Source organism: Strix uralensis, chromosome 17 (genome assembly GCF_047716275.1).
Source record: "Strix uralensis isolate ZFMK-TIS-50842 chromosome 17, bStrUra1, whole genome shotgun sequence".
Lineage (NCBI taxonomy): Eukaryota > Metazoa > Chordata > Aves > Strigiformes > Strigidae > Strix > Strix uralensis.
This window is the reverse complement of record NC_133988.1, coordinates 16,736,373-16,763,880: the sequence shown is the minus strand read 5'-3', so window position 1 is coordinate 16,763,880 and position 27,508 is coordinate 16,736,373. Positions and strand designations below refer to the sequence as shown.

The window sequence follows — 27,508 nt, the reverse complement described above, 5'->3', positions numbered from 1 at the left end:
GGGCGAGGACAAGCACCCATCCCAGTCGGGAGCCCGCCCTGCGCTATCAGCGACCGGCACATGGTCAGACGTGGGGGGACTGTGGGGAGAACAAAGGAAAGCAGATTTCCTGGGAGTCTGTTTTTGTTTTCCCAAGCAGAAGAGTGACTCAGATTTCAGCTCGCACTCCTGTAACTCAGCCAACAACAACACGTTGTTAGTCAAAGTGATAAAGGCGAGGATCTGTGTTCCATTTGCCGAACTAATAAAAGCTCCAATAAACTTGCCCACCCCACGGCCGGCTCAGTCACTAAACCGGAGACCATGGGCTGAGCCTTGAGCCCCTCACAGCGACGACGGCATCTCGCTCCTGAACAGCCTCGCTGAACCCCTGGAAACTACTTGGAAAATGCACTTCTAAACCAGCAGAGATGCTCTATCATAGTTGAGAGCTTTCCGATAAATAAAGTGAACGCTTACATGTCGTGCTAATGCCGCTAAAGGTGGAGGAGAAATGCTTTCACTTTCTGCAAAATGCTCCAGGAAAAAGCACTCTACTTCCTTGTGCTTAAGAAACGCCTTAACACATCCCTGCCCTTTTGTCTCCTGGATCTGAGCTTGTTTTCCATGGTTGTGAGGTACATCCACAGCTCCCTGGGAACGCCGTAGCCCGAATAGCTCCATCACAGCCACCGCACACAAATCCAAAAGGAGACTCTGAATCCCAGGCTGGCAAAGCCCGTGTCCCTCCTCCAGCCCAGGGCGCCGCGGGGCAGGACAGGGACCCAAGGCTCAGCACCGTGTGCGCCAATGCGCCTTCCCCCGGCGTCGGGGTGAGCGGTGCCCGTGCAAACCTGCTGTGCTGGGGAGAAACGGGGCCCTCCAAAGGATTTGCCCAGGTATTGTGACACCCAGTTGTGGGTAAGTCTTTGTAGACTGGTTTTATTTCCCTTTGAAAAAAGGCATCGCTGAAATAGGTGTTGGAGCCCCCCAACACGGCCGATGTAGCCAGGGCTGTTAAGGGGCCAGAGCAGAGCTTAGCAGGCGCAGATGTTGAGACTAGAAGTACTTTGTGCTGAGGTTTACCCTGTTCATTCATGCGTGGTAACAACGTGCTGTAAATATACCTGCTCCGTCCCGGCTGCTGTGGCCACGGCCGAGGCTGCACCCGGTGCTGTGGCACTGCAGGGATGGGCTTACCGACACACAGAGCCCCCAGGCTGGGCTTACTGACACACAGAACCCCCAGACTGGGCTTACCGACACACAGAGCCCCCAGGCTGGGCTTACCAACACACAGAACCCCCAGACTGGGCTTACCGACACACAGAGCCCCCAGGCTGGGCTTACTGACACACAGAACCCCCAGACTGGGCTTACCGACACACAGAGCCCCCAGGCTGGGCTTACCGACACACAGAACCCCCAGACTGGGCTTACCGACACACAGAGCCCCCAGGCTGGGCTTACTGACACACAGAACCCCCAGACTGGGCTTACCGACACACACAGCCCCCAGACTGGGCTTACTGACACACAGAGCCCCCAGGCTGGGCTTACCAGCGTAGCACCCTCACCTCCACTAGGTTGGGCTTACCAGTGCAGCCCCTCACCCCTGCCAGGCTGGGCCTACCCCCTCAGCCCTCAGCCACAGCCACCGCCTTGGGCTGCCCTGGGTAGGTGCCAGGTAAAACTGGTTTGTCAGCCACAGTTGCTGCCTTCGCACCGACAGCCCGAGGGCTCAGACTCGGGCAGCAGAGGATCAAACCAGACCAGATATAAATACCGGGGCTGACACCACCCCTCCCACCACCCTCCGCCACCGGCTGATGGCGAAGCATCTCCTGAAGGGCAGCCCAGGGCACGACATGGTGAACCCGGCGTTCAGGAGCGGCTTCGCAGGCTGCCGGCCCCCCGCTGCACCCAGGCGGCAACTCTGACGGAAAGCTCGGGGCTGTGCCTAAGTGCACTTCAAAGCACAACCTCAGGATATCTGCTTTTGTGAGAAAGTATCCCGAGTTAAAAATTAATGAAATTCACTTTTAGGATCATTTACTTTCCTCCATCTGAACAGCAGGATTGTTGCCAGTCTTCTCCCCACCACGCATACAGGGCATTTCTGCTTTTGCACGTTGGGGATCTGGCCTCTAGTGATTAGATTGGCAATTAATATCAGGTAATTAACACATTTGCAAGGGCTGGTTGAATCCCACCGTGACGTTTTGCAAACTACGCATCTTTGGGGAGTGTCTTCATCACCCTTTTGAAGTTCTTAACTGTGAGCTCCCTGGCAATCAATTAGGCTGCACTAAAAACTGGTGCTGTGCCATTAGAGCAAACATGCCCCAAGAAGCAAACATATTAAGGATTAATTAAATACCAGGTTTTATTTAATTAAGCCTCTTCTCGTAAGTACGTAGAGGCAGGAATCTGGAGCTACCGTCCCACCTTGCTTTCACTCCTATCCCATTTTTAGAAAAGCATTTAAACCGGGTTGGTGCTGTGTAAAACACGACACTCGGGCTGATGCAAACCTGCCCTGCGGGACCGACACACGCACACGACGTCGCTCCGAGGCGGCTCCCGGGGCCCGGGTTCACCCCGTCCCCGCTCCCACGCGTGACAGCCTCCCTGGGGAAGCCCTCCCTGAGCACCCAAAGACCTTCTGGGGTCTCCGGAGGTGACAGGCACCAGCCCTGAGCACCAGCAGGGACCCCCGAGCAGCTCCTCCCGCTCTCCTCTCACCCTCCCTGCATTTTTTAATGAAAAACTTGTCGCTCCTGTTACCCGCTCGCCTGCAGCGAGAAAGGCGCCGCAGCCCCTCATATCACGACCGGTTTAAAGGTCTAAAGATAGACCCAGGAAATAATCAAGGCAAGCTAACGAGATCAAGTCCAAGGTCATTTTAGGCACTACCGCAGAGCGCGCTCCCTTGCCTTCCGCACACCCCGTCTGTGTCAGCGGAGGATCACACGGAGGTATAAAAAATCACCACCACGGCCAGGAGCTGCCCTCGCCCCAGGGCCCTCCACCACCTCCCCGCGGGCACAGGAGCCAGCCCAGCCTGTCCCTAGCGACTGGCAGCCTTTTTCCTCCTCTTGAAGTGCTCTATTTCACCTTCACCCTCACCGGTTTGAACTCCCCACGCTACCAGGGAGGGGCACAGCGAGAGGAAGGACGGAGGTGACGGTCCGAGTGCAGCGAGGCCGCGAAGGCCAAGAGATGCCATCAGGGAGAGCAAGGATGGCAACGCAGAACAAAGCCAGCACGGCAAGAGGGGAGAAGTGCAAAAAGGAGATGAGGGGACAGCGGGGAGAAGGGACTTGAGAAGAGCAGGGGAGAGCTCTGAAAGCTGGGAGCGATGAGAAAATACAGATCTCCTCAAAACCACAGCTCGAACAGCATCCCCCTTGCTGCTGGGGATCCCACGGCTCGTGCTCCTCACCTGGCTCCCACCAGAACCCTGGGGCTGAGCCGTTCTCCAGCCCCCGAGGACGAGGACGGGCTCCGAGAAGGGGACGGGGTGCACAGAGCTGCCGCGGGGTCTGGGGTTGAGAAAGAGCAACGATGGGGAAGAGCCGCCGCTGGTGAGCGTGGGGCGGGGGGATGCGGGGGGCTGCAGGTGCCCAGTGGTGCCTCCCCAGCTCCCTCCAGCCACCCCCCAACCCCTCCAGTCCATCGCTGCGGCCCTCCCACCTGCCCCCACGGCCCAGCTCCTTTCAGCTCCCCCATCCCGCACACACAGGGTCTTGGTCAAACTTGGCCTTGGTCCCAGACGAGTCACTTGTCCGGCAAGCAAGCGGAGCAGATGGTAGCCCAAAATCCTCCTGGGGGGAAGGAGCAGCAGCTCGGCCCCAGCCCCTCCACCCCACTGGGCTGCCGAGGAGCATCCCGCCCTGCTCAGGGCCTTCCCCTCGCCAGTGAGCGAGCCCAGACTAAACCCCACAGCCCTTGCGGTGCTGCGCGGAGCTACCGGTAACCTCTGAAAATAACCGTGTGCTCCCCACTGCGGAGGGGGTGGAAGGGGGAGGAGGGAAGGGAAAGATTCTGCTCTAGAAGATCTCGGGCCACGCACTGATTCTGACTTTGAAAAATTCCTTGTCAGCAGCTTAGCGAGCACAGAAATAGCTCAGTGCAGATTAACTCCACTGGAATTACTGTTTCATTAATGGCAGCAGTGAGCATTTACCAACACGCATTCAGCAACGGGAGGAGCTTTTCCCAGACCAAAGTTGTTACAGGACTTGGTATTTTGCTGTGGCTCTGAGCACTCGTTAAAAACTCGTAGTTTTTCTAGCAACAAGGAGCAGGTACGCTGAGGAGGGAAGTAGAAATTTGTCCTCAAAACGAGGAGAAAAGCCCCCGAGCATCCCCCCGCACCCCATTTTTGGGTGCAGCAGTTCCCCCCGTGCTCTCGGCAGCAGCACTGCTGAAGGCCCCAGCGCTGCCTTGTCAGGGTACACCCCACATGTGCTGTCTTACCAGGGACTGCGCAGCCGTAAAGAACCACCAGGATTTTATTGATTTGAAAATACATTAACCATAGAGAATAGAGCTTTAATTTTTCCTTTCTGAACAACAATAAGGAACAGTTTACATAAAAAAAAAAAGCATGAATAAAATAATATAAAACAGATATTATACCACAGTGTGGAATTCAAATAATCTAAGAACATTAGCAGCACTTCTACAAATAGATTAAAAGCTGTAGTGCTCATTAAGCTCAGATAGAGCAACTCCCAGAGACCAAAATGGCATCCAACATAGAAAAGCAGCAATTCAGTGTAGGGCAACATAAAAGTCTAGTGCGGGTACATCAGATACATTCATAACCCCGCCACTGAGGGGTAACCCCCGTCCCCGAGAGCCGCAGCAGGGTGACAGCCCAGCACCACCCGCTCGCCCCGCCAAGCCCTCCAGAACACACCTGAGCCCTCGGGAAGCGACAATCGTGGGTCTAAGGTTACAACCGAGTTGGATTTTCAACAAAATTTTCCTTAATGCTGTTTGTGAAAACCAGCTTTCTCCTTCCCTGGCTCCTGGGAATCACACTCCAAGAAGAGACTGAATTTCTAAGAGTTTAAGTAGATCTTCTTACATAGTCATGAAGTTTTTAGTATCTCAGTATCCAGTGTTAGGATTTTCAATTCTTTCACTTCCTTAGCAGTGAAGCCACACCGATTCTTAAAACTCCCACGTACTTTTTGAGACCTTGTGCATAGTTTAAATTTTAGCTTTGACTTATTAAAAAAAAAAAATTTAAAAGGTGCTTTTACAAAAAAGCTGATGAAAAGTGGCCTTCCTTGCAGGATCGGCCCCGCAGCCGGTGGGGACACGGCCCTTCATGTGCCAGCACCTCAGGAGCAGAGGCTGTCACCCACAGCTCCGCCTCCGTGTGCAAAATCAATTTAAAAAAGTAAGTTCTTAAACCACTGAACGGGAATTTAAGGTTGAATAGGGTTATCACTAATCTAAGACGAGACACCTGTTAAAAGACTGCTATGGCTATTCCATCAACGTACATTCTCCAGGAAATTCAGGATTCAGACGAAGTTTAGAAGAAACCCAAACATTCTAAGGTGTAGAAACGCACGGCTACGGCACCACAACCACCTTAACTTTGGCCCACTGCCACCATAAAACATAAACGTGGTGTGACTGGGGAGCACAAAGACTTCAGGTGCCTCAGTGAGCGACGTGTGTTTATCTGAGGGCAGGCAACGAGGGCAACGACCTCAAGTGGAGATCGCTGGAGCGCCTGAAGGAGCAGGGAACACTGAGTGGCATTTTATCCACTTCACGGTATCTGAAAACCTCTATCAGAATTTCTGAAAACTGGTTCTGGTGAGAGTTATAACCCTTCCATATTGCTAGAAAACTCACTTCACCTGTAAGTTGTGCTCCTTCACTATCAATTTGTGCTCACGCGACAGTAAAATGCTGAAAATGTGCCCAGAACTGCTTGGTACTTGTGAAAATTCCCAGAGTGAAAGATATTTGACAGATGTTTAGATGAAATGAGAATCATTTTGGCCCCACTGATGAACAGGCTCTGAGGCTACCACTAGCTGGACAGCAATGCCACAAGAGAGAGCAGCAATTTAAGACAGCAGAAGGTATTTTTTTAAAGCAAACTTATGTGATGAGAATCCTGAAACTGGTCCCATAACTATTTTGAGGACTGTTTGCCACAGTGGCTCCCAGTGCAGAGAATTAGCCAGCTACTTAAAATAAACGGGGAAAGGAAGGAAAACTAGCCAGCCAGGTTAAAATAAGTAAACAAATAAATAAAGGAGAAAGAATAAGAAGAATCTTATCCCATAAATTGCTCTTGGCCACAAGGCTTGTGCCTCCAGGGTGGGATTTAGGGATGGGCTCAGCTTGCCCACGGATGGGTGCCCCCCAGAACTGCGATTCCAAGGCACCACACCAAGAGCAGTCACTGCTCTTCATCTGTTTTTTACTTCTCAGCGACAATGTTGCCGAGACCTGCACTTCTACTGCTGGCTCTAGTTAGAATAAAAGGAATATTTGGAAATGTTAAGGGACGTTCAGAATGTATGAGGCTGGATGAGAGCAGAACAGGTGGCTGCAAGAAGTTCCCATGCAAGAAACCCTCTCAGCCTTCACGAAAAATGTTAATAGCAAAGCAACTGAGAGACTCAGTAAGAGAAAAAGGCCTATAAAAATTACACATTTAGGAAGAAAGACAACTTCTAAAGCGTTCACATGAGTAACACTAAGAGATGGGGACCAAGAGTTATGTGGTTGGTTGCATCAGCAGAAAGCTCAAATGCAGAAAGAGGATCCGTTAGTGGCTCCCGCGGGGGAACACGGGGCACAAACACTCTGTATTTCAACACACCAGGATTATCTGCGAGCTGAGCAGCTCCAACAAAAAAGATAAAGCGAAAACCCCACACCCCCTGCAGATGCTCTGCCAGTGGAACTGCTCGGCCCATCCTTCACTGGGGCTCAGCTCTGGAGTGGCCCAGGGTAGGGAACGCGGGCCGGGGGCAAGCGGGATGAGGGGACGCAGTGGCCTCCAGCAGGAGGCACAGCAGCTCGACCCCGCGTCCCCCAGAGCTCCTAGTGCCATGGCAGGGGCTGCATTTCAGCTGCGCGGAGCTGCTGGGATGAGACGTTCCTCTCCCCCAAGGAGCCAGAGAAAGTGACTGTACATGGGCAACGCGTTCCCCCGCGACCGGCTGCTCCCTCCGCGGTGAACAGCCGGGACAGAGCCGTGCCGGCGCGCAGGGCCACGAGGATTCACGCTGTCGGAAACCCGGAGTAACGCTTCTACCTCAGGGTGATGTGGCAGAGGGGCAGAGCCAGGCAGGAGAGGGCCTACAAACAGCTGCGCAACAAAAACCTTTGCTGAAATTTTAGTAGCTTTTAACCATCGACCAGATCTCGAGCCCCAGGCTCCTGGGGTTGCCTCCCTGTGGGTAGACCTGAGCAAGGACACAGCTCCTGCCCCCGCCCCGCTTCCAAGATGCTCAACACCACGCAGGGACTATCACACACGGCCTGTTTGGGACGTCCCGCAGCCGCTGCCCTGCCTGTGCCCATGCCAGCAGCGCAGGCAGGGTCTGGCAGGACAGGCAGTGGGGGAGCAGCACCGTCCACCAGCGCAGAGCTGGACATGGCCCAGGGCTTCTGGCTCAGGTCTGCACGGGGACACAAAGCTGGAGCTCCAGGTTCAGCCCCGAGGCCTCGCAGAGCACTGGGCAGCGGATGGTTTTCGCTGACTTTTGGAGGAGTTGGGGCAGCGCCGTGCGCGGGGGCACTGCCTGCGGCAGAGCTCGGCTCTGTACAGCTCCTGTAAAGCCCCTTCCTAACAAACGGTACGATCAGCTGCAAAGGGGAAGGACCTTAGTCCTGACATTCGTACCATATTCTTTGGGCTATCCCATTTCTCTGCGACCCTCAACTCTGCAACTGTTCTGACCCAAAGCCAATCTCGGGGCAGGCACAGCCTGACTCAGCGCTGTAGCTGGAACAAAGCTTTTTTTTTTTTTCTCCTCCATTTTTTTTTTCCCCTCCCTTTTTTTCTTCTTTTCCAGTTTTAAAGTCAGAAGTAAAATCAAGCCAAGCTTGACACGATGACAGTGGTTCTGCTCTGAGCTTCCTGTTGCCGTACCAGAACAATTCTCACAGCACAGAGACAGTGACAGATTGGCACATCATGGAATAGGTGCTATAGAAACCACACAGTTCTTAGAAGCAAAAGATTTCTTCTCCCCCGCGCCCCCCCCCCCTCAAAAAATAACCCACTTAATTCACGTCTTCTCTCTCTATACTGTATATATATATTATATATAGACACGATTTTCTGGTAAACATTTACAAGATATCGGAAAGAACATTGAAAAGATATATCTCCATTTGCATAACAACACACACTCACACACTTCAGTATACAAGGACACACAGTAATGTACAATCAATAAATAAATACTTTTTCCCCCCAGAAGTTATTCAAAAAACACTGCTATTGAGCGGCCCAAAGACACTCTCAGTTAATACAGACAGCAAATATTGTGCAGAATTTCTTGGCTGTTTTTGTTTAAAAACCAAGGAAAGAAAAACAGAAGCTTGAAAGATAAAGTGTCAGTGATGTTGCTTGATAGGACCGTGTTTAAGCTGACCTACTGGTTCCCGTCCCGCAGGAGGGGAGGACAGAGCACTCCGCCCTTTGGAGAGGGTGATGCAGCCGACTGTTACCTGTCCTAGGACCTGGAGGGAACAGCAACAGCCTGGTAGGGCAGGCACGAGCTTTTTGCTCTGCTTTGTGGAAAGATGAAAGACTCACACGCGACCTGGCAGATTTGAAGCTTTTGTTTCCTGTGCTACCCCAGACCAAGCACTCTTTGGGGATCTGCTGCAGAAAACTGCTCCAAAGCCTTTCTGAGATTGTTGGCACACACTTGCCTGTTGGGATTGAGAGACACGAGGGGCTCCCCACCGCTCTGACCCCCTGCTGCAGCCTCTTCCCCAAAGCGTTCAGTTCACTACCGTTCCCTGGTTTTTCTAGTGCAGCCTCCGTGTCCCAGAACTGCAGACAGATGAGCCCGTTTGCTCAGAAACTGCAAACCGCCTCAGCACGCTCTGCAGAACTGTTCTAAACAATGGTTTTCTCTTCTGCAGATTTACATCTGACTCTGCAAGCAACATCTGACACATGCCACAAATAAATACAAAACACAGTCAGCACACAGATGTTCCACAGAAGGAGGGAAGGGCCCCTTTTCCCTTCTGGTGAGCAGCACTCCAACAGCAAGAGAAGAGCAGGGCCTTATCTCGCAGAGGGGAGGAGGAGAGCACGCACACACACCACACATCGCACGGAGGGGGAACACAGATTTTTGCAGCAAAACTTGAGAGCAAGTACCCTTAGAGAGAGCTACAACCCAGCGTCTTCCCTGCTGCTGAAAGCACACGTTCACGGCAGCCTCCTGTGGCCGTGACAAAGCCCTCCCTGGCTGAAGTGGACGTACCACCAACCCACCTCTCTCCTTTCCCTTTATTGTTTTTACCTGAGTTGAAAAATGAATCCAAACCCTCCGTCGCGCAGCCGTGGCACGGCACAGCAGCTCAGCTCTCACGCTGGTAGTGCTGGAGAGGCACTTCATGCAGTGTGCTCCAGGGGCTGCGACGCTGGAGAGCCACTGCAGGAAAAGCGGCCGCAAAAGTGCATCTTCCAAAAGCAAAGACCACTCAGGGACCTTGGGCTCTTTTCCTCTTCACAGGCATGTGAAAGAAGCCCACCAAGACCTAACTGGAGACTTTCAGTGGACTTCGGGGGCTTTGTAGCCAGCCCCAGAAGCACACAGAAAACCTGCAGGCACCAAGGGGATTGTTTGCACTGGCTAGCTTTGAGCAGCTGGTCTTTTAATTAACAGAGGAAGAGATGGGCACCTCCAGAGGGAAAGTCAGGACAGTCAGCGAAGTCGGAGCTCTGACTTGCCCCTCGAGGAGCCCTCCCCGAACAGGAGCTGCAGAGGGACCATAAGGAGACCAGACTCCTAACACGAGCAGCTAGAGTAAGGCAGGTGAGAAAACCTCAAGTCTAGAGTTCCCAGAGGAGGTTAGGACCAGATTTACCAGTGTTCAGAGTGTTACAGAGGCTGGATTTTGAAAGAAAAACCCAATGCTGAATTCAGAGCTCTTCTAAAAATCCATCCAGAGATGAAACTCTTGTGTGCTCAGATACTGTAGTAACAAACAACATAAAAATCCCAGGGAGAGAACAGAGCCCTAAAAAAAAAAAAAATACTAAAGGGGATGCTATGCATCAAGGGGCAAGATCAAAAGAAGGGGAATTTCTGTGATCAAAGTCCCTCTCTGTTCCTGGCAGAACCTCATGAGCTTGGTAAGAAAGTGAGCACTGGCAGCACCCCGGTGTTGCCCAGGCTTGCAGGGCTGGCCCCGGCTTCCCCGTGCCACGGGGCAACGGCGTGTGAGGAAGCAGCTTTATTTCCTTGTGACAGAGGCTGTCGAGCGCGAGGAGCGCCGGCAGCTCGGCTCTCACAGACCCCCAGCTCTGAGCCGCGCCGCTGGCAGCCGCCTCGCTGGTTGGGGGGGGGTGACCCCGCTTGCTGCAGCAAGGCAAGGCAGCAACTGCCCGCGTCCTGCTTCCGAAGCGAGTCCTTAGCAACGAAATGCAATCGTACGGATCTTTGGTTAAGTCACTGAAGAAGGCTGCGAAGAGCTGAGCCGAGGCCCCCGGACCTAACACTGACCACAGCACTTGGAGAGCTAAGGGTACCTCCAGTACAGACAGCAGCGTGTGTCCAACTACCTTATTTCCACAGGTGTGGCACTGGGAGAAAAAGGAGAAGGGGAGGAAGCATCGAAGGGGAGTCCCAGCTCTTCGTCTGGATGCCTCATCTTCCCCGCGGCCTTCATTTGTTCTCAATCAGAGTCTGGACTTTGTAGACGAGGTCCCGAGCCAGCTTCAGGATCTGCTTGGTGTTGTGTCGCTCGGCCATTTCTGGAACAGAGACAGAAGGAACACCCAGAGGGGCTAGACCCGAGCAGCCCGGCGCCTTGTGGGGAGCCCCAGCCTCGCAGCACTCTGCAGCTCAGCCCAAGCTGCCAATTCCTGCCCAAGTTCCCTCGCAGGGACGCCCGACTGAAGAGCCACCATCACCCAGCTCGGGATTGCAGCCAGCAGGAAGCCCAAGCTACGCTCCCTGCTCCCTTTGGCACAGCAAGGTGGGCCGTTGCCAAGGACGGCACCACCAGACCCCCCCAAGCCCAGCTGGGGCAAGGGGTCTCTTTACCATCGTGCTCCAAGCACCAGCATCGCACAACCACACACTGCTCTGTTTGTTTTACAACATTTACCAGTATGGCCCAGCCATGACTGTCTGTAGTCAGACAGATATGTGCTGCCTACATCGGAGCAGCTGCCACAAATTCAGCCCAACAGAACACAAGCTGTACCGTTGAAAAACTTGATGATGTCTGTAAAATCCATGTTGTTCTCCAAAATGATGTCCCGGTACATTTCCACCAAAGCCAGGGCTATGAAGAGCACGTAGTGTGCAGAGGAAACGTGTGCAGCTGCCCAGATGGTCTCCCAGACGGCGAACACGTCATCGTACACCAGCTCTGTTAACAGAGGAAAAAGCCCAGCACTTACTACCCCAGCCGTGGGTTTACGACCGTCCTGGCTCACAGCGGGCACGGCAGCATGGGGAGGACACGCTGGGTGGTTTCTTCCCACAGAACCTGTTCTAGTTGGAAGCAATAAGCATCTGAGAGACAAACATTCCGGCCTGCGGCGGGTGGCACAGGCTTCGGGACACAAACCCGGTGGAGGCTCAGCAGCAGCTCTAGAACAGCAGGTTCTGTATCTAGAAAAGTCAGCCACAAATCTACCAGGGAAAGCAAAACAGGAGCACATGGTAAAAACAGAAGTTCAAACAACTGAAGCTGCGGGGTGTACTGAGAAGCGTGGCAGGCCTTGCGTTCCCTCCCCATTTGCTGCTCCCAGCTACCTCCCTCCCAGCACACACCTCTCTTGAAGTCCAGGAGAAACCATCGGTAGCAGAAGTAGAAATGGGTGTAATCACCATTCTGGTGCATCAGCTCGAAGAGCTCGGAGTCCAGAATCTGCCAAGAAAAGAGAAAAGAAAACTCATCAGTGCGCAGCGGAGGCACCAGCCATTCCTCTGCCTCCCTCCGTGCCCACTGCTCTCCTACTGCACCACAGCACCTTCCACACAGCTCCTCCCTCCCTGGCAGCCCTGGCACACGTTGCTCCAGGCTGTCGTTATAGTCCCTCTTGTTTCCCACCCCCAAAAACTCCTCTCAGCCCCCCCAAGACCCCTGTCCCAAGATCAGCTTCCCCACTCCGGCCTGAGAGGCTGCCCCGTCCCTGTGCCAGGACCTGGATCAGAGATCTCATGTTGGCAAAGTGGGTGTCCATGGCTCCTCCGTGGGGGAAGTTCTGATTCATCCTCTTCATCAGCTCCGTGAAACAGCTGAAAGCCAGAGCCTCTGTGCAGGGAGGGGAGACAGTCACTGCTCTGCTGCAGCTGCGCCCGCATCCCCACCCCCCCGCAGCAGGAACACCCCTCCCCGCACACAGAGCCAGGGGTCTGGCCTCAGAAACAGCCCTCACGCTGCCAAAGGTACTTGCTGTCCCCAGGTTGGGCTCCCGGGGGTCAGACAGCAGCAAGGACAAGTGGGACCTTATTAGGAAGGATTTCTTTGCCGAAGGGGTTGTTGGGCGTTGGAATGGGCTGCCCAGGGCAGGGGGGGAGTCCCCATCCCTGGAGGGGTTGAAGAGTCGGGTTGCTGAGGGATCTGGTGGAGTTGGGAACGGTCAGTGTGAGGTTCATGGTTGGACTGGAGGAGCTTCAAGGGCTTTTCCAACCGAGATGACTCTGTGATTCTAAGATTCTGTGACCTTGTCCCCAGCTGCTCCACGCCGCACATGAGACCCTCCCACTGCCAAGGGCCCAGCACGTCCCCCCACACGCTCCCACAAAGGCATGGGGCAAGCGGAGTGGAGCCACCCACTCACCGTCATCCAGGATGACCAGGAGAGGGGCCAGCAGGTCACACATGCCCTGCACGTAGCCAATCTCAATGTGCTGCCAGATGTAGCTGTGGGAGAGAGCAGGAAAGGCGACCTGTGAGCCCTCCCCGTGCCACCGCCTGCCACCTTGCTCGCCCGTGCCCTTGCCTCCGCTCCCGGAACGCCGGCGTTTCCCCCACGCTGCCGCCAGCGCACGGCGGCGGGCAGGGCAAATCAGGCCTGTTTATTCTGCTACACCCGTGCTCCGTCCCTCCACCAGCGGCCTGTAAATGATTAAGTTCCCGTAGTGACTTTCAGGGAAGCCACGGGAGGGTGTTGATCCAGGGCTGTGCCGTGGCCAGCGCACAGGAATCAGCGCAGGGAAAAGTGAAATCAAAAGGCACAGCAAGGTGGGGCGGTTGGTCAAAGGGCAGAGACTGGTAAGAGCGTGTTAATTTATCTCTCGTTCTCACCCTTCCCCCTCAGTTCATCCTCCTGGCGCTCTCTGCCTGCTTCGCCTCCCTGGACCCCGCGTCCCAGGAAGCCGCCAGCCCGGCAGAGATGTCTTCCCATATTTGGTAGCAAGTCAAAACGTGTTCAGAAAGGGCTCAGCTCCGCTGCTGGCACAAGGGAACGATCTTTTCCATCCTGCCCACTAGTTTTCCAAACTCTGCTGTCTTGTAGGTCTCATCTCAGCAGAGATCTCCAACTCGGGCTGTCAGATGAAGTGACAGCGCTAATGAAATAGCAGCTTCTCCTCATATTTGCAAGATGAGTAATAATATTTTAGCCTTCGCTGCCCCTGAAGCAGCCGCAGCTGCTGAGCTAGAGCCGAATTGAGTCGGTGAATGTCACACAGCAACCTCTTAGTCACAGGGACTAAGCAAAGAGAATCAGAAGCACACCCAGGTATCACTGTCTGCGGGGTAGGCACTAACCACTCGGCTGCTTCAGGCACTTCCTCATTAGCACCACAGCTCTGCGGGCTGATCCTCATTAAAACATTTTCTGGATATATTCTGGAGAGCAGGAGGGCTGTGCTGGACTCAGGCTGTGAGGCAGCATGGCCGGGCAGCCCCAGGGAGCCTCCTGCTTGGGCCACCAACCCAGCCACGGGGCAGAGCAGCACACGGCAGGACGCTGCACTCCTCGCTCTGGTGACCACGAGGTCCTTGGAGACGATGAGGGGATTTGGGGGAGGAAGTCAGAGGCGAAACTCAGTAATCAGAATAAAGTTTGAGGCTCCAGCCTCAGGGTGAACTCAGGGAAACCAAGCCCCAGCGCCTGGAGCCCGCGCCCGCCCCCACCTGCACATGATGTTGCGGAGTTTCTCCAGGTTGGCGGGGGTGAAGTACCAGTAGTTGCGGTCACACCGCTGCACGTCCTTCTCAATGCGGTGCAGGTTCACCGTGTACATGTCCAGTAGCTCTGGCTGCCCAAAACAAAAGCCAAGTTGATTTGTTTTCAACTAAAAACCAAAAAAGAAAGTTGCGAGGGCAGCGCAGCAACAGGGCAGGGTTTGGGAGGAAGGTGAACAGCCCCTGCACTCACAACTGCAGGATTAGCACAGGGGAAATGCAGGTAAATAGCAGGGCACCCAGGCAGAACCCCACGCAGTGAACGAGTCTGTACATACCGAGTAGGTGACACCCGACGAGGAGACAGCAGAGGTTTCGCTGTTGGCCAGATCAGCTACAGCCAGAGAATCCAGCTGCGGGTACAAACTCTCCATCTCCGGCTCCTCGGAGAGGTTATCTTCACTCTCCACCAAGCTTTGCTTTTCAGCTTCGCTGTCTGCCCAGCTCTCTACCACAGTCAGAGCCACGGCCTCACGATCTCTCAGGACCCCTGACGAGCTCTCACCCACGGGAACAAAATCCACGCTTCCAGCGGGGGGAAATTCGCCTTCCAGGCTGTCTTGGCCCTGCAGCTTCTCCTCCTGCCGGGCACCATCCGCGTCCTGTGGGCCTGATGCGTCGGACCCGCCGGCCTTTCCCTGAGAGCTGGCTGAGGATTTGTTGGTTTCCAGGGCACTGTCCTCGTTGCTGAAGCTGCGCTCCGAGAATCCCGATGCGATGGAGAAGTTCTGAGAAGAGGGGTGGCCAGAATCGGGGGAACACATGCCGTTGGGAACCGTCCCGTTGGGGATCTTGCTTTGTTTGCCATCTTCCATCTGTTCCACTTCATCAACAGATTCAAACACCTGCAAAGCACAAGCCAAGAGCCCCGTGAGAGCCAGCAACCCCCTTGCGCTCAGCAAACCGTTGGGAACGTGGGCATCACAGCCCCAGGAGCTGCAGAGAAACTGCAGTTAAACTGCGGAACGTGGCTCCTGGGGACGTAGTGCCCGTGTTCCCGAGTGTGGGGAGGGAGGAAGATCTGCTCTACATCTGCAGGGCTCATACAAGCAACCACTGGAAGAAAGCTCAGAGGACTTGAGGGCGTTTTAAACTTACTAGTGCTGTGCCTGGCTGTGGCTCCACATCTTGGCTATAGTGAGAGAGAGCTTCAGCCTGAGCATCGAGCTCTCTGCCCCATTTTAACCAGACTCTTGGAGGAATTTCTGGGCCGTCCTCAGCCTTTAGGTTGCTCTGCCTGGATCTGGCAGGTCAGAGCTCGGTCATCTGCACAACTCAGAGCCCACAGTCACAGAATCACAGAATCATCTCGGTTGGAAAAGACCGTGAAGGGCATCCAGGGCGGCCGGTGTCTGAACAAGCAAGAGGGGACAAAATGCTGCCGCTCACCTGCGTGCTGGAGCTGGAGTCGCTCTGCAGCCGCGCGTGATTCTGTCGGCCGGAGCTGCAGCTCTGCAAAGACTGTGAGAGAGAGGGAAAAGGCCAGTGAGAAGGCAAAGAGTGTGGTGTCTGGAGTGGGGGGAGGCTCAAGCCGTGCTATCAGAGGTGGGCACATCTGCATGTAAAGAACGAGCAGAAAACGCCTCCAATAAATTCTCATATTTGACCCATGAAATACATTCACATGACATGAACTCTGCCGTGCAGATCTGTGACACAGCGCCGCACCCCGCCTCAGCCCGCCACTGACATTTACTGCTGGAGAAGATGACAAAAAACAAAGTCCTGTTCCAGGGCAATCCAGTTCAAACACTGTATGTTTGGGTCTGAAAGGAACTGCTTTCTTCTGGCCTACAGAGAGGTCACGCTGTCTCCCTGGAGCGCAAATTTCTACAAATCTCTGTCCTAATTTGGCAGCAATGCGGCTCACTCCATCTTAGTTTACATAAAGGATGAAGTCACAGGCTATAAAACAATCCCTCCCAGCATATTAATGTTTTTTTTCTTTTCTTAAAGGACAAATATTGATGTTTCAAGCCAGACTCAGCGGAGGCAGCCCCTCTAAAAGTCAACGGCACTCTTTTCTAGCTTCCAGCTGAAGCACAGAAGGAAGCGTCGGGCTTTGCAGTGACCAGTTCAGTGCTCTTCCTGCCTCGTGGATTCCTGCCCCGTGGATTCCTGCCCCGTGGACTCCCTCTGAGTGAGCCCTGCCCGTTAGCTGAGCCACCCCTGCTCCAGGCTGGCCGTCGCGCAGGAGCCTGCAGCTGCTCGGCTGTGGGGATGTGCGGAGCGTTGCAATGACGTCACGCACAAACAATGGGGTTTTAAGAAAACAGGCACTTTCAGAGCGGCAGCAGCGAGTTGTCCCCACCCTACTATTGTGGGTGTTTGCTGGGCAGGGCTCTACTGGAGAGAGGAAGGGTGACAGTTTTCCTCCATTACCATGGGAGCGTTTTCTAACAGGAAATTTCAGGTTGAGCTGAGAAAAGGGTGAACCTCTGCACATATTAACCCTGCCAGCTCCCCTCCCAGCGCATGTTCCTGGAGCAGGCAGACTGGGATGCAAAAGAACCACCACAGCGGAGGTGCTGAGGGGATGGGAATGATTCCCAGGGCTTCAGCAATGCCGGGCGTGCAGCCCACCCCTGCTCATCCCCTGCAAGAGCCGCGTCATCCACACACAGAGCCCGCTTCGGCCTCGCCTCCCTGCCTCTCTCCCTCTCTCTACACACCCGGTTGGGGCTGAGCTCATCTCTTTCCAAAAGCATCCATGCAAAGTCCCCAGAAGAAAGCAGATGAAGTCTCCAGGCTTGCCCTCTGTTCCTCTCTGGTGTGGCAGCGCAAGGTCAGATAACCCAGCACCGCTCGCTCTGCTGTGCCACACTCTTCTCCTCCAAGGACAAAACCCCCACAGAAACACTCCCTGGACTCTGTACCCAGGACTCTCTTTCCTTTAACAGGCTTCTCCCTCCACACCCTTTGCTTTGGGCTGTGGGTCTAACTCCTCACTGCACTGCCAAAGCCAGGCCCACGGAGCCGGGTGCCGGGGCCCAGCTCTGTCCCATCACGGCACGAGGCTGCCCCGCGCCCTGCAGGCTCCTTCAGAGCCAGCCCTAGAGCCACCCCACTCCTCTTGCCTACAGGCAGCAGCCCAGGCTTCCTCTGTGCTGAGCAGCTGATGGAAAAGGGAGCCAAGAAGCCCACTGACCTGTTTCACAGCCCCTCAGTGCCAGAAACGTGGTCCTCCTCCCTTCTGCTACTTCAACCCTGATTTCCATGGAAGTTTTACACCAGGAGCGCGAACCAGGTAACAAGTATCTCTTGTTGTCCAGAAATACCCATGAGGAACTTTTCACAGGACTGGTGAGAGTGCCTGGAGCAGCTCCACGAAGGAGCTCTGGGCTCCTGGCTGACTCCCTGCCCTCTCTCTGGCTTTCAGACCCTCTGTGCCCACACCCCGACCCGGGGTCAGAGATGCAGAACTGTTCAGCGCCGCTGCAGATACTGTGGCTGCAAGAACCAAAGCAGATTTGTTTGACTCCCAAGACCTCAATTCAGGCTGCAGACCAAAACCTCTGCATCAGTGCAGCAGCACACAAACTGGGGTCAGACCGCAGCAGATGCTGCCCCTGCTGCTAAACCAGAGCAGATGAAAGGAAACAGATAAGAAAGCTCCAACCCTAACTCACACGGATTAGTGAGCCACGAGGCGCAGAGGCGGGGAGAAGGGTGAGCAAGAACCGTGTCTCCGTCCCTCCCCGCAGCACAGGAGCCTCCCCAAGCCCCCCACACCCTCACCTCGTTGCTGATGGTTGAGTCGCGGTGCATCATCCTCTGAATGTGGGAATCCAGGCTGGCCCCGGAGGAGCACTTGGCCAAAGCTGCTGCGTGCGACTCCTTCTCCCGCTGCCGGACGATGGCCTCGCAGCCCAGCCACTCCGCCATGGTGTGCTCATAGCACATGCGGATCTGGTCGTCAGCCTGCAGCGTTTAGAGAGGGAGGGTCTTTGAACGGCTGTTCTCGGGAGAGCCCAGAAACCAGCACCTCCTGCCCCTCCCAGACAGCCTGCACAGAGCAGTTAAGCACACGATCGATCGTGTTAACTGTGGCTAGGTGGGACTTAAAGTCACCCATCTGCGGCACAGTGCCAGCCAGAGCCTGACCCACAAAACTGCACAAAAATTAGGATGGAAAACCAACCATCCATCTCCTTCCTGCCTTCCAGAGGTGCGCAGAACGCCAGCAGCCAGCAGCTGCACTCACACAGGGGAGTGTTGAGCTTGGTCCTATCAATTTTAGACTGGCTCTTAGGAAGGATTTCTTTGCAGAAGGGGTTGTTGGGCGTTGGAATGGGCTGCCCAGGGCAGGGGGGGAGTCCCCATCCCTGGAGGGGTTGAAGAGTCGGGTTGACCCAGCGCTGAGGGATCTGGTGGAGTTGGGAACGGTCAGTGTGAGGTTCATGGTTGGGCTGGAGGAGCTTCAAGGGCTTGTCCAAGCGAGATGATTCTGTGAATTCCTGCTTACCTGGGGCTTTCTCCCACCTCCTATCTACAGCCGCGGTACAGAGGGGACCCAACGCCCCGTGGGTTCACACAGACACTTCAAGCTGTGAAATATCCAGGGCAATACAGCGGCCTGCCGAGCCGGCAGCACACCCAGACCAACCTCTTTCCTTTCTGCCTCCGTCATCCCAAACTGATAATGGCCCAAAAGGAAGGGCCAGACAGCCTTCCTGATCTCGTGCTGGATCCCGCCGTAGTAGATCAGCCGCAGCAGCTCCTGGTCCTCGTAACTCTGCAGGGAGAGCTCTGGGTCAGCACGCGGACACAGCCAGGACCGCGGCCCATCAGCTGGCAGATGCGAGGGCAACCCCAGCCCAGCCACACCACCCCTCAGCGCCCGGGGTGCTGCCCAGACCCTGCCTGCCCGCAAACTCCCTGCCCGTTCATTGCGGCTGCGCTCTCAGAGCTCCACTTGGGCTTAAGCGCAGCCAGGGGCCCGTGTGGATGGACATTCTGGGACAACACTGGCTCACCACAGCCCCCTGAAGTGACTCTGAGCCCCGGCAGCGCATCAGGACTTGGCAGCGGTCGCAGCTTTTTGGCCATCCCACTGTAACAGCGTGCTGGGACCCCCCGCAAGACCACAGCACTCAGGGTGACAGAGGCTGCTGCAGACAGGCTGTGAGCAGACACATGCTATGGAGAGCAGCCTTCATTCTCCAGCTCCCTCGTGTCGAGAATTAGGAGCCCTGTGCTCTGTGCAGGCTGGGGCAGGCTGCCCCACTTCTCAAGGAATTCCTCAATTTGCTTTACCTTACCATGCTACGACTGGTTAAGCGACGCTGCCCTGGCCATCCCAAGCCCACCACAACTGGCCTGTCCCCACAGCGCTGGCCCTACCGTGCTGTCCTGCAGGTATCTCTGCCATATGTCCGCAGTCAGCCCCGCGCTGGCGCTGCAGGGCACGTCAGGAGACACAATGTTGTGGTGAACCAGCGCAGACAGGTGGGTTCGCACCGTGGAGAGGTGTCTGCAATAGGCCAGCCCTGCATCAAGCAGAAGCAAATATTCAGCCAGGGAAGGCGGGGAGCTGCGGGGACGAAGGGCAGGGGAAAGCTCTGATCCACCTCGTCCCTGAAGGAGACCCACGGAAGCTGCACCCAGCCTGAGCAGCAAAGCAGGGAGTCTACTGGGACAGGGCGGCATCTCATCGCCTTGTAGCACCAGCACTGCTGCTCGCTGGGCTGAAGCCCCAGGATCTCATTTCAGATGTTTGCTTCCAACCCTGAGCGTGTGTATGCAGGGCCCTGCATGCCACAGGCTGGTCCCAGTGCCCTTGGCCACCGTCCAGCCACCCCAGCACCACTCCCAGCCCCAAGGCCAGGATTTCAGCCCTTGCCCATCACGCGTCTCAAGGCATCGTGGATGTGCCAAGTACTCACAGCCATAGAAGGCCCGGGAGAGGATTTGGTACTTCATGTTGTCACACAAGAGCTTCAGCGGAGCTCTGCCAATAAAAACATAGAGGATGTGAGGAGAGGAATCGCTCCCACACATTCGCTCAGCCCCTGCTTTGACCTGGCTGTTCCAGCTTTGCCTTCAGAGGAGCACTACAGGACCTCTGCCCACTTGAGAGCAGCAATTCCTGCTGCACAGAGCAGCTGAGACGTCCCAGAGGAGGGGACAAGCCTCACTTCATGTCCCACTGGTCCCTGCAAACGGTCCCTGGACAACTGAGCCAAGTGTGAGGCTGGAGACACCACCTGCACCATAACTGCTCTCGCTCAGCCACCCCGCTGGGCTTTCACCTGTGACCCTCGTTTTATTTTACCCGTGTTTCTCCAAGCAGGCGCAGCAGAGCCGTCGTACCTCTCGTGGCTGCAGCCGTTGGACGGCCCACCGTCAGAGGAGCCGCTCTGAGAGCAGGAGGAGCAGGAGGACTTGCGGGTGCTGGGTTGCCACATGGGAGGCAGGCCAGCGCCCGGCGCGTCCATCAGGTCCTGGGGCACTGTAAGAGGGCGGAGAGGAGCATCAGCTGCCGCCTGGCACAGCCCTGGAGTCAGCTGAGCCACGGGAGGTCAACTGAGAGGAGAGTTTTGATCAGCAAATGCAGCATCCCACACTTCCCAAAGAGAGTCCAGCCACCAGGTAGGACCCACAGCAGGTAATCACAGCACCAGCACTGGTGAGCTCAGGAGAGGGGAGGAAAAAGAAAGAGAGGGGGAAGGAGGAAAAAGAAAGAGAGGGGGAAGGAGGAAAAAGAAAGAGAGGGGGAAGGAGGAAAAAGAAAGAGAGGGGGAAGGAGGAAAAAGAAAGAGAGGGGGAAGGAGGAAAAAGAAAGAGAGGGGGAAGGAGGAAAAAGAAAGAGAGGGGGAAGGAGGAAAAAGAAAGAGAGGGGGAAGGAGGAAAAAGAAAGAGAGGGGGAAGGAAACAAAGAGCATTGATGAGAGAGAGAACCATCTGTTAATTAACTACAGTGCCTTCAGCAAGCTAATCTCAAACTGCCGAGTGCCAACCAAGGCAGAAACAAACAAACAACCCAGAGAGACTCAAGACAAGGGGCTGCAAGAGACTGTCACACAAAAACCATGATTGAAATCACCCGCTGTCCCAGGAAGAGCAGATCACTGGAAGGGAAAAGCCCCATCTCTCAAACACTAGGATCCCACCCAAGATTGCGGGAAGGACGGGAGCATCCAAATCACAAGACAGGAGATAAAGACTTCGATGAAGAAGTTGAGAGGGACTGCAGGAGCAAGTAGCTTGTCATGTTGTCACTTGCTAAATCCCTGCTTCAACTCAGAAGCGCTCCTGGAAGGGCCTCGGACCCTGCGCAGGTACCGCCCCGCAGAGCGGCCAGGCACCAGGGAGCCCAGGGGAACGGGCAGCCCCCAGAGCCCCCCGCTCAGGGGGGCCTGGCCTGGAACAGCCCCTGCCCCTCGGTCTTGGGCCTCCCTAGGAAAAAGGCCATCGTGATGAAGGTGAACTGTGGGATGCTGAAAAAGATTCATGAATAATCATCCTATTTGCTCCTCCTTGGGAATTAAATTGTGGTAGAAATTCCAGCTTCCAGCTGGGAGAGGGCTTCCTTGCTCACCCTTGGTCTCAGCGACCCTCCCTGCTTGTGATATTGAGTAACTGATACTAGCAAGAAAAATGTTGCAATATTCCTATTTCCCCCGTACTGAGCAGGTGCTGATGGGTCGGTGACGGTCAGCAGGGACAGGGGACACCTCTGCAGGGACTGTCAAGTGACAACACAGGAGAGCAGTAGCACCAGACACAAACAACAGCCGCATTACACTGATGCCGAGTGGTCCCCAGGGAGGCAAGGGGAGGTCGGGACGTGATGGGGAGACTCGGAAATCGTTTGGGGATCACCACCATCGTGCTCGCAGCTGGAGTCCTCGTGCTCTTCCCTCTCACAGCAGTGATGGAGACCACAGACGCAAGGAATGGGTGAAAATTACCATTAATGGTAACTAGAGACACAGAGAGAGGACAAGGGCACAAATGAAAGGGGAGAAAGGAAGAATCTGTAGAGAAGAAGAACTGATGCAGTTCCACCCCCCTCTGGGAAGGTCCACAGGAACCACATAGACTTTGATGATGCCAGCTGAGGAGATTGCAGCAATTCATTTCACAGAAAATCTGGCCCCCAGCATGGAATTTTAAGGGGTAGATCAAAAGGAAGCTACAGAAAGGAGCATTTCTATCTGCTATTTTAGCCTCAGATTTTTATCTGACTCACTGAATTGTGTTAGTCAGCTAAAGGCAGGAAGAACTAAGTATAACCTTAACTGATGTTATGGAGGAGTCACAGGAGATGTGATTGCCCCGCTCTAGCCTCAAAAATATAGCAACAAGGTTTTGATCAAATTTCATAGCTTTTTAAAAGCACTCCACAAGTCTTCTCTTGGTTTTCCCCCTTATAGTCATCTACAACATTCCCAGGGGTCAAAAAATTGTTCTTAGCATCCCACAGAAGAGCGAGGACAAATGTACAGTCACTTCAGGCAAGCACATTGTTCAGATCATTCCCAACCAGCCCTTAAGAGCAATTTCTGGTCTGGTGAATCCAGCAGCATCCTCTCCCTTGTCCTGTGAGCAAGGGAGCAGACACGGGGGTCAAGACTGGCAGCACACAGAGAAAGAAGGGTCTGTAACCTCTCCTTTGTGCTGCAGAAGCAACGCTGAAGGAACACCACTGGATCTAATGTGGCACTTGCTGGTGACAGCAAGAGAAGAATCAGCCCTGGAGGCTTGTGATGGTGAAAAGTGACCCCAAGGAACGTGACCAAAGTGAACTTTACTACTCAAATTATGTACCAGAATTCTTTTTTCCAACCGTTAAGGCAGTCACAGCCTGCAGCTGCAGAAATGAAGGACTTGGTAGCAAGTGGAAGGTTAAAACAAGAAAATAAAAGCCCCAAACCAACGATGTTGAACAAAAGGCAGCACTGCCACAGGCAAAGCCCGTTTCTCTGGGCCACTTCCTGGCATGATGGGCCACGTGCCCGTCAGTGCAGCATCCCCGGCTGCTCACACCCCCCCACAACCCACCTGAACCCCTCTCTGCCAACGCACTCACCAAATTCCGACTGTGTCCCTGGGTAGATTATTCTGAAAACGTAATCTGTGGCTTCATCATCTTCCTTGTCGGATGCAGACTCGGAGGAGCCCTGGGGACTTCGCTTCCTCAGCTTGGGAAACACCTTCCCCTAGTGAACAAAACCTGCTCTTCACGAGCCGCCCCACGCCCAACCACGCGGGCCAGCGTAGCCACTGCTTCGCTTGCCAAACTCCTGCCCAACAAGAGCACGTGCTTCATCAGCCTGGATGAGGTTTGCATGTTCCTTGGGCTGCAGCAGCCTTTGGATTAAGCTTTCAACTACCCGGGGGATCTATCAGCCTGTTTGTGCACAGGGAGAACCAAATCCCCCGGTGCCCCATGGCCACCGCTCCCACACCACCTCCCTTCTGATGTGCCCACAAGGGTCTGTTTAGCTGGGCAAGGCCCTGAGCTAAACCAAACCGCCCTACCTCAAGCCCACCTTCCTTCCTAGTTTTGAGAGGGGGATTGTTTAAAATGCAGCAGCCACTAACGTCAAGCAGAGGGTCCCTCCCCAGCAGCTCTGCTCTGAGACACAGCGCAAGGAACAAGCCCGGTTTCGGGGTGCCTACCTTTCCCCGCTGCGACCAGAGGGGTGGATCCAGCTGCCCGTGGGGCAGGAGGCCGTTCTCCAGGCAGGACAGGAACTGCAGCAAGTGCCCTCCTCTGGGGAACCGCAGCGGGGGCCTCTGAATCCCGTCCTGGCTCACCAAGACAACCGTGCCACCGCTGTCTACTATTAGCAACGGTGACAGCAGAGAGAAGACACAGACATGAATGAGGGAAACATTACCAGTCAGAAATGTAGAGGGCGGGCAAGAAAGCTCAGAGAATTGTCTTTCTGGTATGGAAAAGAAAGACTTTCCTGCTTGTTCGGATTCTTCTCCAAGTCCATGACAAGTCTGGGGCCTTGGAGAAGGCTGGTCTGGGAGATCACACCCTTGAAAACCACAGAGCACTGCTCTGCAGGGAGCACTGCCTGGCCAAGCACCACAGCCAGGAGCTGGTTTAAAGGTTTCCCTAGAAGCATTTACACACTAGTGACTGCCCAGAGCTCTGGGCATCCGCCCTGGAGCAGAAGCAAAACATCCCCAGAGGGATCTGATGTCAGGGCGCTAAGAGCCTCCAGCAGCCCCCGCTCTGGCCTTACCTTGCTGGTGGCAGTGCAAATAGACGATCTCCTCCAGGCGAATAGTCATGGCATAGTCCCAGTACACGCTAGAACAGAGAAAGAGAGGAAGCCGTGAGCTTCAGGGATGCAGGAGGCTCTGCTTCTCCTCACATCAGCTCCAGACCCTGCCTCCAGCTACCCTGGCGCCAGGGGAAGCTACAGAAATGGTTAGGTCCCAGCAGCACCACGACTGCCACGAAGCCAGCCCGAGTGACAATGTTTCTCCAGAACCAGTAACTGTCCCTGCCGCTACAGCTCAACCAGGACAAGTCCAGTCCCACCTGCCCTGGGCTGTTTCTTTACCCTCATGTCATTCCCAGACACAGACAATGTCCCCATGGATCCTGGCAAGGGCAGGGAGGGACATGGAGCCCTGCAGAGCTGAGGACTCTCCTCTGGGCACCCCGGAATGGACTCCCCACCCTGCTGCGGTGCTGGAAGAACCCCACGAACCTGGTGGGAGCAGCCCCAGAGCCCCAAGGGAACGTGGCAGTGCAGTCCAAGCCTGGGCTGCTCTGCTGAGCTCCTGTCCCTAGTAGAAGGGGAAATAAACCCTCACAATTTTTTTTTTTTTTTCCCAAAGCTGAAAATACATTTGGTCCCACTTGCTTCTGTTTGAGAACTGCACTCCCTCAGCACAGGCACCTCGAGGTGCCTGAGCAAATCTAGAAAATGCTGGGATAGCTGCTGGTCACCGGACAGGGCAGAGGGTCAGAGGGTCACCAGGAGGAAACCGGGGAAGAGGATCTGGCCAGGACACACGTGGCCTCACGCAGGGTTTCATTTCAGTGGGGAGCCTAGCAAGAGCACTGCTCTGGGAGGGTGTCAGCATTTAGTAACATCCTACTTCTTTGCAACAAAGCAATTTCCAGATTCTGAGCAGCATTACCTGTCACTTTACAAAAATATTGCTTAAAATAAAGGCTCATGAAGACAGTTAAGGATGGGAAGGGGTGTGTAAGAGTCACTCCTCGTAGATTCATACTTACTTTGACATCTGACTCCTCTCTTCCTTGGTCACGTCTTGACACTGGGAAGTTTTAGAGCTTAGGCTGATGCCCAAGTCAAGAACTCAGAAAAGGAGTGTGGAGATGAAAATAGCATTTTAGGGGCAGGGTACCAGGCATAACGGAATGGCCCAGGGGCCAAGAAGAAAGGGGAGATGAAAAGAACACAGGTAAACAAAACCCAAAAAACTACAATTGAGAATAAACAAAACTGAAAACAAGTTTTGCTGAAGAAGATCTTTATCCTAGATTAAAGAATCAGCATCCTAAACACTCCAGCTTTCCTGAAGTGTTTGCTGATGGAAAGGGATTTTGTTTGCTTTCGTTTTGTTTGCAGCCATCAGAGAAACCCCCGCAGTCTGTGAGGCAATCCCAGGCAATGGGGCATGGCAATACACCCTGCCCAGCAAACTAAGCAGACTTCAACCCTCCTGGGGGAACAAGCTCCAGGGACACCGCTGAACCCAAGGGACTCTGAGTAGCTGCCCGTGGGATCAGGTGCAGACTGCACCAAAACAGCACTACAAAATGGCACGCACGCTGTGACCAGGGTGTGGTTATCTGGGAACGGCTCACGGCCCCTCTCTCTGCAGATACTCTTCCCCTGTTTATGAGCAACTCGGCTCCCCAGATCAAAATAACCATGATGAACCTGAAAGCACTGTGGAGTGGGTAGAGAGGGCATTCTCCTGAGAAAACCCCTGAGGGCAGTAAATGAAACCACTTTGCATCTTTCAGAACAAGCACCCCCCAGCTCCCTCGCTGAGCGCTTCCCAGCAGACGGGCACTAGCACAGCACCTCACCCCATTTCCCACAGCCCACCTCCCCCACCGCCTCGGGCCTCCTTCCCCGTCCCCTCCCCTGTTACAGACCCGGGGGTTACTGCTTTGCTCTGCAGTCAGTAGGAAAACTCACTGATGGACACCAGATCCAAGCTCTGAACCCGGGGAACATTTGCCTCCCCTCTGCCCCGCGGCAGGGCGCACTCGGAGCCAGTCACCTCTTCTCGTAGTCCAGGTCGCCCACGGAGCCGTTCATCAGCTGGTTGGGAGTCCACTTCAGTGCCATGATGTCGGCAGTCTGGTGAAGGGACAGATATCCCGGGATCGCCTCCATGTCGTCTCGCTGGGGAAGAGAAAGGCAGGGAGAGCGCGAGCTGGTGAGAGCAGGCTGGGTGATGCCACAAGTACAGAGCACCGAGGCCAAGCCGTGCCCTGGAGCACAGTCCTGGACCCCAGCACAGCCCGGCCTGCTGCCCCTGAGCCCACCCGCTCACCACAGCAGCCCTGCAAAACCTCCCAGCAGAGACAACGGGCCACCTCACCAGCTGGGAAAAGGGCCGAGAGCAGCTGCCCAGCTGAGGCAAACTCGACAGCTCCACCTAAGCAGTTTGCACTTCATTTATTCAACTAGAGTAAGCAGAAAGGGACAGGAGGCGGGTTCTGTGGCCTCTGGTCAGGGAGAGGAGCCTGCTTCTACTCGGACAGAAAAGCAGAGCTCTTCATTCTGCTGGGAGGATCCACATCACCAGAACCTCAACAAACGCAGCCCAGTCACTGCCTTCCCAGATTAAAAACGAGTCAGTGCTTCTCCCCATCAAAGCGCCGCTTGGGACAGAACTACCTGGCGGGGAGCAGAGCAGCATTTCAAAGCCCAGATGCCCCAGCAGGTACTTACCGGCTGCACCAGGACGTTGTTCTTGCCATAGAGGAGCGTGGCTCGGGAATTCTGGTGCAGTGACTCCACATAGTCCCTGGCAGACAGCGATGGCCGGTCATCCATACTGCCACTCGAATGCCTTTTCTGAATCTGGAAGAGAGCCACCCACAAACGTGAGGTGAGCACTGACGCCTCTTGCTTTCAAAAAGCTTCTCTTGAAAGCTCATTCCCTCCTCATTTATACA

General features: G+C 54.8%; 1 protein-coding gene across 5 annotated transcripts in view; it reads right to left on the bottom strand.

Moving 5' to 3' along the window:
* Positions 1-4,478: 4,478 nt before the first annotated feature.
* The window catches only part of SGSM1 (small G protein signaling modulator 1), a 47,300-nt gene continuing 24,270 nt past the window's right edge, over positions 4,479-27,508 (bottom strand). Inside the window, exons 8-26 of one of the 5 annotated variants that reach the window (XM_074887118.1) lie at positions 27,282-27,413; positions 26,605-26,729; positions 25,586-25,648; positions 24,576-24,643; positions 23,998-24,161; positions 23,405-23,534; positions 20,683-20,821; positions 20,256-20,320; positions 19,714-19,859; positions 18,977-19,105; positions 18,109-18,291; positions 15,760-15,831; positions 14,649-15,215; positions 14,320-14,444; positions 13,019-13,101; positions 12,380-12,489; positions 12,006-12,102; positions 11,431-11,598; positions 4,479-10,975 (exon numbers count right to left, since the gene is read on the bottom strand). In XM_074887118.1, coding sequence (XP_074743219.1) covers positions 10,887-10,975; positions 11,431-11,598; positions 12,006-12,102; positions 12,380-12,489; positions 13,019-13,101; positions 14,320-14,444; positions 14,649-15,215; positions 15,760-15,831; positions 18,109-18,291; positions 18,977-19,105; positions 19,714-19,859; positions 20,256-20,320; positions 20,683-20,821; positions 23,405-23,534; positions 23,998-24,161; positions 24,576-24,643; positions 25,586-25,648; positions 26,605-26,729; positions 27,282-27,413 — 2,655 coding nt within the window. In that variant the 3' untranslated portion in view covers positions 4,479-10,886. Of the gene's footprint in view, positions 10,976-11,430; positions 11,599-12,005; positions 12,103-12,379; positions 12,490-13,018; positions 13,102-14,319; positions 14,445-14,648; positions 15,216-15,759; positions 15,832-18,108; positions 18,292-18,976; positions 19,106-19,713; positions 19,860-20,255; positions 20,321-20,682; positions 20,822-22,115; positions 22,296-23,404; positions 23,535-23,997; positions 24,162-24,575; positions 24,644-25,585; positions 25,649-26,604; positions 26,730-27,281; positions 27,414-27,508 lie in introns of all 5 variants that reach the window. The other 4 variants (XM_074887119.1, XM_074887123.1, XM_074887120.1 and 1 more) reach the window with 4 other exon arrangements.